Source organism: Enoplosus armatus, chromosome 16, assembly GCF_043641665.1.
Source record: "Enoplosus armatus isolate fEnoArm2 chromosome 16, fEnoArm2.hap1, whole genome shotgun sequence".
In the NCBI taxonomy this organism is placed as follows: Eukaryota; Metazoa; Chordata; class Actinopteri; order Centrarchiformes; family Enoplosidae; genus Enoplosus; species Enoplosus armatus.
Window position 1 is genome coordinate 3,732,411 of NC_092195.1, and position 12,170 is coordinate 3,744,580.

The following is a 12,170-nucleotide window of genomic DNA, read 5'->3' on the forward strand; positions in this document are numbered from 1 at the left end:
GAGACGGGCGACCACGACCAGGTGAGACGTGCCGGGCTGTCACTTCACGGCCACAGGGACAGTAAACAGGTAGCCTGCCGGGGGGAGATGCGCACTGGGTGTTTCAGGCTGTGGCAGAACTTTTTCTTTTCAGTAGCAGAGCCTACATGTGATTGACGGGCACATCGACACGACTCGGTTTAGTGGACCCAGATGAAGTCCGCCTGAAGGGGGTCCTCGACACACTGCTGCGCGTACTGGAAGAAAAAGTGATGAGTTTTTCCCCCCTCCCCTTAAAGCTTTAAGGGCAAAAGGGGGGAAATGTGTCTTAATGTCAAGCTCAACTTAAAAATGTCACCCAGTCCTGTTTAACCAGCCACACCGCTCCAAAGTAGACGACTGCAATAAAACATTGTTAAGAAAATAATGCTATTATTAAGAAAATACACTCTTCTTGAGAATGAGATAAGAGGTCTGGATCGATGTGCGATAAGTTCAGAGTTGGGGGCAGGATGTGGTTAGCCTAGCTTAGCATAAAGACTAGAAGCAGGGGGAACGGTTAGCCTGGCTCAGTCCAAAGTTTGAAAAAACAGCTACGCACACACACACACACACACACACACAGAGAGGAAGTGCTGTAACATTATTTTTTTTGTGCACGTGTCGCTTGTTTCCATCTTAAACGCCTGCTGATCCCTGGTCTGCTTTGGCTCTTTGTAATCAGAAAAGCCATGTCTGTTTTTCGGCTGCATGCAGGACATTGAGGTGAGGCCAAACATCCCTGGCCACACTCTCTTATTTCTACTTTAAACAGCACAACTCACAAACCGCACTAGCAGCGCAGGCTAATGGAGCGCAGCTCAGATTACAGCTACCAATCGGAGTCTGACAGGCAGGCTAGCTGTCTGTTTACGCCCTGATTATGGCCACAGATGCTACACTGCATACAAATGTCATACACCAAATGCTCAGCTACTCCCCTATTTAAGTGAAGTGTAAATGTCCAAGCCATACTGCTAAAGAGCATGACAGTATTAAGCATTGAATTGGCCTAACTTTGCAGTTGTTACTTACCATCTAAGTAAGGCCTGTCGGACAGTGTTTGGCTGTTCGACAGACCTGTGGTAAAGGATATTACCATTTTGGTAAAAGTAAAAAGTAATCAGTCACTGGCTGATCCACAGATTTCAGTTATTAATTCAGTAATTCAAATACAGAAACACAATCAACAAATTATTTGGCTAGCTCCAGCCGTAGCCATGGCCACTGGCTGTGACCATGGCTGTGGCTGCTGTGGCTATAGTCGTGGCCGTGGCCGTGGCCGTGGTTGTGACCGGCTCTTTACAGCACTTCAGATGATAACACTGGCCACTACATAGCCAGACACTCAGATTTGAACGTGGTGCATCTATCAGATATGACTGATGTGTTACCAATACACCGCAGGAGTTAAGGAAAAGCTCCAACACAACGCTCGTGAAAAATGTCTCAATGTGTGTAATTAATAGCCTCCAATAGTAATCTGAACATCAGCTGCAAAGGTTCAGACTCGTGGCCGAGTCACGTGGTGTTAGCATGATACATTTTCAGCCTCCGTCTCAGCACAACAATAGGACGGAGGTTAATCGACCTACAGTGGCAAACAAACTAACCAAGCCAAAGTTAACTGAAAAATAAATAAATAAAGACACCACATTTACAACCGAGCCAACTGCAGAGCTTTACATAGAGCAAGACTGTAGGTTGACTTGATATTTATATTTTTAGCAACAAGATATTTTAATCCCACTTAAAAGTGTTGGAAATATAACGCAACAAAAACAAAAAGTTAACTTTTGTGGATTTTACCTCTCAGGACCTTCTCTGCAGGAACCAGCCAGAGCGCACCCCTCAGCTACTGACAGTTATGGCGACGATGGTGATGGAGAGAATTGGACGAGTGTTCATCAGCCTGCAGCAGATCAGGGGGGTTCCCCGGATGCTGACTGAGGCGGCGCCCTCCATGCCGGGTACTGTGAGAGACACCGAGGTGCCCTACTACTTCAGGGAGCGCTACGTCTGCACCGGCTACCGACCCCTCAACCAAAACTGGCGTTACTATTTCCTGTCTTTATTCCAGCGCCACAATGAGACCATCAACGTCTGGACCCACCTGCTGGCGTTTTTTGTTGTCCTGGTTAAGTTGCGCCAACTCGCTGAGCTCGTGGACTTTGTCGGCGATCCTCATTCATGGCCCCTGTTGGTCCTCATCGTGTCCTCCTTGACCTACTCGGCATTCAGCGTTACAGCTCACCTGCTGGGCGGCAAGTCTGAGCTGTGTCACTATGCCTTCTTCTTTCTGGACTATGTTGGGGTAGCACAGTACCAGTACGGCAGTGCCATAGTTCACTTCTACTATGCCGTGGATGAGGGCTTGCACAGACTCGTGCATGGGGTCTTCATGCCCACTGCCGCTGCTCTCAGCTGTCTGTCGTGCCTGGGTTGCTGCTATGGCAAATACTGCAACCACAGCCTTCCGACCTGGGTGCGTAAGGTGTGCCAGGTGGTGCCCTCATCGCTCGCCTATGTCTGGGACAGCAGTCCTGTCGCTAAAAGACTCATGTCATGGTCCACAGCCAGCGATGACCCAGCCATTATCTATCACTTTGGCCAGGTGGCTTTCTTTCTCAGCTGCGCCTTCTTCTTCACCTTCCCCCTGCTGGAGCGCTGCTTCCCTGGGCGGTGCGATTTTCTGGGACAGAGTCATCAGATGTTCCATGTTTTTCTATCTTGCTGCACCCTGTGTCAGATCCGTGCGTCCCACCTCGACTACGTGGGCCGCAGGAAGCTGTACTCGCGTCTGCATCGGAGCGGTGAGGCTGCTCACTTTGTGGGACTGTACGTGGTCACTTTGGTTGCATGTGCGCTAATCGTTGCCTTCATGCTGAGGAAAGTCAAACAAGTGCTTGACGTCAAAACCAAGTCTAAATAATAGATTAGATGTTGTAGGAACTATGTGCAAAAGCATTTATGTGCCTTTCATTCCAGACTTACTGCTTTGATAGAGAGGGAACTAATTATATTTGCTGCAGGCTTGTATTATGTAAATGGCTAATTTACTAACAGTAAGTGGAGGATAATAAGAGGGATGCATCATATTAGGAGTTCGTATTTTGGTAGTGATTTGTATTAGAATTTTTGTAATAATTCACAATATCTATTTTTCATGCATCAGCAAAGGCTGGTGCTTTTTTTCGAGAAAGGGAACATCAACTTAAAACGTACGCATCGCTGCCATTTATAAGATCACTGCCGTTACTGATAAAAAATTTAAAATAAATCGTTGACATGCAGTTGGATTTGTTAAACTGTCAGATTTGTTGGGATTTTTTTTCTTTTATCCTGCAAAACTGGGATAATATATGGAATAGCATTTAAAATGTGCCAATATTTATTTTAAATATTTTGAAAGAGACTGACTTTTGTTATTGAAATGGTTTATTGGTGATACACTGATCAAAGCTTGTGGCAACATTTTTCCCGGGCAGCATTAATAAAAACAAATCTACCATTTTACGGTGTAATAACAGTGTTACAACACGTGAGGCCTTCGTCATTGTGCCTTGAAAGCCAGTTTGCACATTTTATGTTGAATTTAGCATAAAGTTGGTGCTGATTGAGTATTGCCTTGAACATTTTTTGCTGTTCTCCTCCCCTTAATGCCATCAGATAATGGCACAACGTGCAGACTCTTCAGAAACTGAAGCCTGAGGACTGAAGCTGCCATTGTCATGGGTTTGAAATCTTTAAAGACGCGTGATGAGATGTTTTTCATTGCCAGTCTGAGGTTTAAACCTTGTTTTTGTTGTTGTTTTGCTTGCTTAAGTTCGATTTCATAGCACTTTTAGATGTGATTTAATGCACTGCCTTTTAGACTTTGAGAAAGCGGGATATTTTGAAGAGGGACCTTACATATAATCAAGTCTTAGTTAGATTTATTTTAGACATGCAGTATATATGTGTAGACTGTTTTGTATTATGTATATTACGATGCCAGCAATCACTGTATTGTATGTCGTTTGTGCCTTTTGGAGTCATAAGGGAAAAGGGAGCGTGGGTGTTATGTGAGTGTACTAATTAAAGCTAAAGGTACCATGCTAATGTATGTCTTTGGGAAATAATAATGCCTACTACTGAACAAGATGTAAAAAACAGTAGGATTGAGTTAAACAAACATCTCTTGGAGACAGAGCTGGTCTGAAATAATCTCACCGTTTTTTGTCAAAGCACCGTTTCTCTCATAACCTTTTGAGTCTCTCGTGTGCAACACTGACGAACGATGCGACGTCCCATCTCACGACATGTTGCAGACCACCGCGTCGAATCCCCCCCCCCCCCCCCGTTACTGCTTTCACCATGAGCAGCTACAGAAATATCAAACTATGTCTGAAAGTGTCTGTGAGCTTCCAGATGGATGGGGTAGTGTTATTATGTTGTATTTATCAGGAGCGTGTTGACCTTTGCACACACTGTGCAAGGGACAACAAGTTATGTTATCTTCATTGTTATCTTTAAAATACAGTATAATAAGCATGTAGCCTACCTCCAGGCCAGTGGGATATAATGTAGGGAGCTGTATTTTCAATGACAACGATGACAAAAACACAAGTGAAGGTTAAAGCTCACTTGTCTGATCTGATGCCACGCTCTCTGCCTCTGATTGGTGTTTGATTAACTGAACCTCCAATTGGGAACTGAGTTCTACCTTATTGTGCCTGTTGATGTGTTGTTATGAAGCTGCTGCAGATGTATTTCTCTCAATGCACTTTTATTTTCTTGACATAATGCAAAAACTGTAGGATGTGGTCAGTTTTTCTTGCTATTGCCAAATGAAATGAATGTCAACCAGTGGCCTCCTGCTTGTGATCTCCTCAATGCTACCTGCTGGTTAGGTATGGTTCTACTGATGGTTCTACTGATGGTTCTGCTGATGGTTCTACTGATGGTTCTGCTGATGGTTCTACTGATGGTTCCACTGATGGTTCTAGTTGTTTTTGGCTGGACTCAAGTCCCAGAGCTGAAGAATGAGATGAAATGGTATTGCTTAATTTCAATAGCATGTAAATGTATTTTGTGTTACTGAAACCACTGTAATTTCAGTGTTGTTAAAAAAGGAGGAAAAACAACGAAGAACTGAATTCATACTGTTTTTGGAGGATATATGTGTTTATATGGGCACTGTAATCTTGTTTTTACGGAAGAAGGGTGGAAAAATACGAGTATACCATGAAATTCGTTTGATGCGAAACACATCTAATGGCTGTTTCTCGATGGATGTCTCTCAGTGGTTAATTGGTCTCCCTGGCAACCTGTTAAACACTGTTCCTCCTAGCAGGACCTCAGCTGTTATTTACATACTCTAAGGATACAGCTGACACTGCGATGCTGTGCATGTCAGTTGGTAATTTAGAAACTCAGACTAACAACTAGCACAAAGTGAATCTGTGCCTTTATTGTACCGAGTCAACGTGGAACAAACCCGGGGCTGCAGGCCAAGAAACTCCGTCAGGGCCATATGCAAGGGAAGCATGTCCTGAATCAGTAAATGAATATGTTCCTTTCATTCTAAATCTTACCAATTAGGTGACCTGTCGCCATGAAAATGGACCTCGCTATCTGTGTTGAGGTTCCTTAAAAGAGGACCAATAAAAGATGGGGACGCCATGGCAGCGGCTGCCCCCGTCAGTGTAGGTGTAGATGTTCTATTTCAGCCCTCCCTGACTGCCAGTGGCAATGAGCAAAGTCACGGGTGTGAGGCTACCTGCCTGCCTCGCAACCCGCTTGGGGAGTTAGTTGTTGCATTTGGGGAAGTAGGTCTGCTATATGTTCTGATAGATGTCCTGTGGCCCTTTTACTGTTCTAGCTCAGACTTCGTAGTCTGATTTGACAGTGATTTCATCTAATTAACAATTCATCATTTAAAACTGAGGAAGGCGATGAGCTGTGCCCCAACTGTCTGGATGTGGGTCACCTCAGGAAAGCCCTGTCTGACCCATGTCTTAACTGAAGCTACTCCCTGCGAGGCAGCAAAGGCTGCGTCAAGCGGAAGGCCTCCTATTTGGATGTTTAGGGTTATCTCTGGTTCACATAAACAGCAGGGGAAGCCATGGGTTAGGCTGTGTGATGGGGGCTGTAGCCCAGGACACACACATGCTGGGGGGTGGGGGGGTGGGCAAGGTCCGTCTCAGCTTTACAAGCAATAGCAAGGCACCTTAAAGCATTGGTGCTGGCTCCCCCTCTCCCACGCACCCCTCAGGTAGATGCCTAAGACTTGGATGAGATGGGTTCAAGCTCTCTGTTTCAGGACTTTGAAGTGGGTGCATTTTGCTCGTAGAGGATCCACCTCCAGAACTGCTACGGCAGGGATCTGAGTGTGCAGATCTTCCCGGCAGCAACTGGATTGTTGGGCAGCCAAATCGTGGACTTTGAAAACAACGTCCCAGGGTTATAAGTTGAATTGACAGCTTCACCTTTTTGTCACAGGAGATTGCCGAACTCCAACAAATGCCAGTAAAGCAGTAAATCCACATCCACAGCACGATGGGTTTCACTCAACATATTTTCCAAGGAAAAGCAATACTTTCAGGCCTATTCTAGACCTAAGAATGGGCCTAAAGATGCTTCGTACGGTCGACATCCTTCATATACAACCTCAGGAGAGTGGTTCATCTCCACAGACCTCAAGAAGGTCTATTTCCATTCCCAGTCACCTGGAACACAGACAATGACTCTGCTTTTCTGTCGAGCGCATACATTTCCCCTCCTTCCATTCAGCCTGTCCCCGGCTCCTTGACTTTTTACAAGATGAATAAAGGCGACCTCTAGGTGGCTTATTTGCGCCTCCTGCTTCCAGAAGGTAGAGCAAAAATACATCCTTGGTGGATGACAGTGTGTTGTGTTCTGGCAAAAGTTGCGCCAGGTTAAACTTGCCAGATGACCCTGCGTTTTGCTGGGGGCCCTCTACGTTGGTACCCCCCCCCCTCCCCCAGCGTCGCTGTACTCGCCTCATTCAAATGAATGGGAGGTTGCGTTTTTTCACACGGGGCTTAAGTCAGTCTGAACACTGCGTTAGGTGGTCAGAGCTGCTGTTTGTCTGCCACAGTAAGAGGAGCAAAGGGCAAGCACTGTCTAAACAAAGGCTTCCCCGCTTGTTGTCAGGCAGCAGTGATGTCTTTTTTTTTCGTTAAGCCACACGGGATTCCCATTCGTGCTGTGGTCAACCAGCGGTGGTCCACTACATAATACCTAACACTATATCATAATACAGCTCAGCCTTTTTTTTTTTTATGGATGAGAGGCAACGCAAAAAGTAAGTATTTTGAGGTAATGCAAAACTGTTGCAGTGCCCCAATTCTTTTGCATTACCTCAAAAGAATGCAAAGTAATTGGGGGCTCCAATAAATACCAGCTCCTCAATGTTAATATCTTGAAAGTCTTTGCGAGATCAGCATATGTATTAGGACTAAAAATGGAAAGAGCTTTCTCTTATAAATGCCTATACCTGCACATTCTTTACATGAGTAAGACATCTCGAAATGTCTCCTTTATCGCAGACAGGATTATGTCATTAGATGGATCTGGCTCAAATGAAATACAGTATACCTGCTGCCCCCAAGTGGTCTAGAGCGTAGCTTAGTTTGCATTAAACTCACATTAGCTGCAGGACAAGACAACAAGGACCTGGCAGACGCTGCTGGTGAAAAAGCTGTGTGTTTGCACAGTTTCAATCCACAGGTTTGTCATACACCAAAAAGTTGAGCTACTGGTTCTTTATCTCATGAGTAAACATCCAAGCCTTACTGCTTTCAGGGTTTGACAAACTCTACTGTTCATTTAAGCTTGCTTAGGACTTGTTACTTACCTGTGAAGGAAGTAGGGCCTCTTTTTTCTTTTCTTTCTTTTTTTTGTTTTGCTGTTCTGTTGACCTCTGGTAAGAACCCTTTTGTTACCTTTTTGTTAATAGACGCATTTGTTGTAATTATGTGCCGTGCGCATTATAGTGCTTCTATAAGAAAAGAGTGTCATTAGCTAAGTAGAGGGGGTGTGTATCGTTTTTTCATTGACTGGGTTGCCGCTTACATGAAGATTATAAATCAATAAATACATTTACATATGTTCTGTCCCCTCCTGCTGCTCGCTGTGGTCACTCACGCTGTGTTTAATGGCGCATGACTGCTGATTTAGTTGTAATGATTCACATTTTCTTTTTGTTTCTGCTGTCAGACCGTTGATTTGGGTTTACAAATGCTGCCTGTATACCAGATACGCAGGTCACAGTTTCTCTGCCAGAAAGCAGAAAAACACCACCACCCTTATGCCTGCCTCTTGGAGGGAAAAAGTACACGTATAATTTGGCTGTGATTACCACGTTCCAATCAAGTAAAGAATGACGTAAAGTTGACCAACCCTCAACAAAAAAACTCAGTAATCAGTTCAGGGAATAAAACCATGTGCTACATTTGACTTGACTATACTCTATTTGTGGAAATGACAGCTTAGTTAGTCTCACAAAAAAGTATGCCTGGTTCTCCATTGAAAACTCTTTTTCTCCCCTTACAACCAGTTCATTAGTCTTTAACTGCATTGGGAAGAGAAGTCACAAATCCTTAATCGTCATTGTGTTGGCTCCTTGGGACTTAACAGTCTGGTGTATGTAGTACTACTAAGTACTTCAATCCTTTGACACTTTGAAGGAAGAGTTTGGTCTTTCCCAGAATCAAGTCTGGAAGTGTTCACATCTCAAACGTGTTGATCGTTGTGTTTTTCATTACTTTTGGCCCATTTATTTCCCCTTTTTTTTGTCATTTTCTTTGTGTGGGGGGTGGGTTTACTTTTTACTTTTTTTTTTTTTTCTGTATGTGTGTGTATACACATACAGTGTGTGTGTATGTAAGTGTATTTGCATATGTGTATATATATTGCTGTTGAAATGCTGAATGTATATTTGGGAGGAAAATAATAAAAAAAAAAATGAAACACAAAAACAAAAAGTTCACTTTTGTGGATTTTACCTCTCAGGACCTTCTCTGCAGGAACCAGCCAGAGCGCACCCCTCAGCTACTGACAGTTATGGCGACGATGGTGATGGAGAGAATTGGACGAGTGTTCATCAGCCTGCAGCAGATCAGGGGGGTTCCCCGGATGCTGACTGAGGCGGCGCCCTCCATGCCGGGTACTGTGAGAGACACAGAGGTGCCCTACTACTTCAGGGAGCGCTACGTCTGCACCGGCTACCGACCCCTCAACCAAAACTGGTGTTACTATTTCCTGTCTTTATTCCAGCGCCACAATGAGACCATCAACGTCTGGACCCACCTGCTGGCGTTTTTTGTTTTTCTGGTTAAGTTGCGCCAACTCGCTGAGCTCGTGGACTTTGTCGGCGATCCTCATTCATGGCCCCTGTTGGTCCTCATCGTGTCCTCCTTGACCTACTCGGCATTCAGCGTTACAGCTCACCTGCTGGGCGGCAAGTCTGAGCTGTGTCACTATGCCTTCTTCTTTCTGGACTATGTTGGGGTAGCACAGTACCAGTACGGCAGTGCCATAGTTCACTTCTACTATGCCGTGGATGAGGGCTTGCACAGACTCGTGCATGGGGTCTTCATGCCCACTGCCGCTGCTCTCAGCTGTCTGTCGTGCCTGGGTTGCTGCTATGGCAAATACTGCAACCACAGCCTTCCGACCTGGGTGTTGAAGGTGTGCCAGGTGGTGCCCTCATCGCTCGCCTTTTTCTGGGACAGCAGTCCTGTGGCTAAAAGACTCATGTCATGGTCCACAGCCAGCGATGACCCAGCCATTATCTATCACTTTGGCCAGGTGGCTTTCTTTCTCAGCTGCACCTTCTTCTTCACCTTCCCCCTGCTGGAGCGCTGCTTCCCTGGGCGGTGCGATTTTCTGGGACAGAGTCATCAGATGTTCCATGCTTTTCTATCTTGCTGCACCCTGTGTCAGATCCGTGCGTCCCACCTCGACTACGTGGGCCGCAGGAAGCTGTACTCGCGTCTGCATCGGAGCGGTGAGGCTGCTCACTTTGTGGGACTGTACGTGGTCACTTTGGTTGCATGTGCGCTAATCGTTGCCTTCATGCTGAGGAAAGTCAAACAAGTGCTTGACGTCAAAACCAAGTCTAAATAATAGATTAACAAAGGTAAACCTACCAGCACCTCTATCTTCTATTTTCTCTCTGCTGTTCTGTTTACTTCCTCCATGCATTTTGTTCACAATCGCACGCCATGTTGTTCAATAAAAAGTTATTCAAGAGGGAAATAAAGCTATACAGGGTTCCCCATTTTGGACTCTCCAGCTCTTCGTCCCCTCAAAGGTCAGCTCTGCCAGCACGGCTTGCTATTGGTCAATGGCATGAATTGGTGTGTCAAAGTTCACCAAAGTTGAACACGGATTAATTTCGCCTCCTCGAGCGGATCCGCTCTCAATCCTAGTGTGCCCAGGCCTTTAGAATATGGCTTTAGTATGGATTAAACAAACAAGATTTAACATGCTAATACACAAGCTTCAGAGGTGCTGGAAGGCAGCCGAGCTGTTTCCCCCTGCACCCACTCTTCAGACATTAGAGTGACGCCAATATTGTCAATATAATATCTCATGTCAAACTATTCCTTTAAGAATTGATCACTTTTTATGCACTGTTTTCCTGCCATCGTGTTTACTTTTTAGACGTTTCTGTTTAAGCTAATTGCGCTTTTAAATAAAGACACATACACTGTCATGAAAGCAACAGCAGTTCTTGTTTCGAGGAGGGAATTTACATACTGTGAGGATACACGTGAGACTGTGCATTTGTGTTTTCAGAATAGCACAATGTGCATCTGTTCCATTACTGTACTGGGTCAACAAGTAGAAACATGGGCCCGTAGGTCCAGAAATGTGGTTAAAACTACATGCAAGCGACACTCGTCCCCTCTATTGGAAGACAAAATGAATCAAAACTCAGTGAGCGAATGAGAAATGTACCTTTTATTTAATTTCACATATGCCAGCGTGAAAATGTAGCTCTGTTTCAAGAGCTACATTGAAGGGTAACTCAACTCTTAAGATACACATCATTTTACTTGTCATGGGGAGTACTATGATGCCCCCTGCAGCTCTGAAGGACGCGTTCCAAAGTCTGACGAAATAAAAAAATAACCTCGAGACGTCGTGTTATCTCGGCTTGCACTTAGTTCCAATTTGCACCATTTACAGCCGGGTTTGAGTGCCAATGCCTCAATGTTAACAATATAAAAACATTTGGGATATCAGTTGTTTTATATTTTAATGTGTTTTAAAAACGTACCCATGAGTATCAACATTATAATACCAATTACCATACCATTCCATGACTTCTACTTCATAGTTTATGAATTGTTATGAACTGATTTGTACATAAAAATGTCTCCCTTATCAACATTTTTCACCTTTATTTTATTTTTATTTATTTTTATTTCAATCCCATTATTCACATTTGCCTCTTTGTTATATTGTGCAAGTATTTGCTGTTGCAACAACCAGTATTTATAAAGGCATCATAGAAGTTTCATGTTTCTTACTTTGGTCGCACTATTCCATTGTTGATCATGTCACCTCGTCCTTTTCTGTTCCCTGACCAAATTCCATGAACCATGAAAAACAAACAAAAAAAAAGAGACGTCTTTGAATATCTAGTTCATCAGGGTTCGGGTCTTGCTTGCTCAGATGGATCTGAAAAAAAAGACCTTTCTGCTGCCCCCAAATGTTGACGAAGGTGCTTTTATTTGAGGCAAACACATTAGCAGAGAGACCTGGTTTATTTACTCAAGGCAGGGGCAGAATTTTCCACTTCCTCTGTTGAAAACCTCAGAGACGGTATTGTTCACCTCACTCGCAGATATATCAGATATATTGACCCCTGCTGTCTGGCTCTGCAGTCCGGCTCCAGCCTTACTGCGTATTGGTGCGTACTGGTCCACACTGCACGGCTCAGTTGCTCACTAAAACCCTGAATCAGCTGAATTATGGCACTGTTGGACTCTCTCCCACATTCCTCCTGTCTGACTCACAATAGAAGGGGCCAGCCTGCTTCCCTTGTGATAAGTTCCAAATTAAATGGCATCACCGCTCATTAGACTTAATGGGGCTCAAAAGACTCGGCATTACAGCAAGAACAATACCCAGCT

At 44.5% G+C, this 12,170-nt stretch overlaps 2 protein-coding genes across 4 annotated transcripts; both read left to right on the forward strand.

The window, feature by feature from the left end:
- Window positions 1-3,668, forward strand: LOC139299029 (membrane progestin receptor alpha-B-like). 3 transcript variants are annotated; one of them, XM_070921891.1, is made up of 2 exons: window positions 1-21; window positions 1,835-3,668. In XM_070921891.1, the coding sequence occupies exon 2, from the start codon at window positions 1,886-1,888 to the stop codon at window positions 2,948-2,950; it is 1,065 nt and encodes a 354-aa protein (XP_070777992.1). In that variant the 5' UTR covers window positions 1-21; window positions 1,835-1,885; the 3' UTR covers window positions 2,951-3,668. The 3 variants fall into 3 exon arrangements, with proteins under 3 accessions (XP_070777992.1, XP_070777993.1, XP_070777994.1); XM_070921892.1 differs by having other exon boundaries at window positions 1,849-3,668; XM_070921893.1 differs by lacking the exon at window positions 1-21 and adding an exon at window positions 35-69 and having other exon boundaries at window positions 1,849-3,668.
- Window positions 3,669-9,076: 5,408 nt separating this feature from the next.
- LOC139298926 (membrane progestin receptor alpha-B-like) lies at window positions 9,077-10,153 on the forward strand. Its single transcript, XM_070921752.1, has one exon. It carries the CDS (start codon window positions 9,088-9,090, stop codon window positions 10,150-10,152), a length of 1,065 nt encoding a protein of 354 aa, XP_070777853.1. The 5' UTR covers window positions 9,077-9,087; the 3' UTR covers window position 10,153.
- Window positions 10,154-12,170: the final 2,017 nt, after the last annotated feature.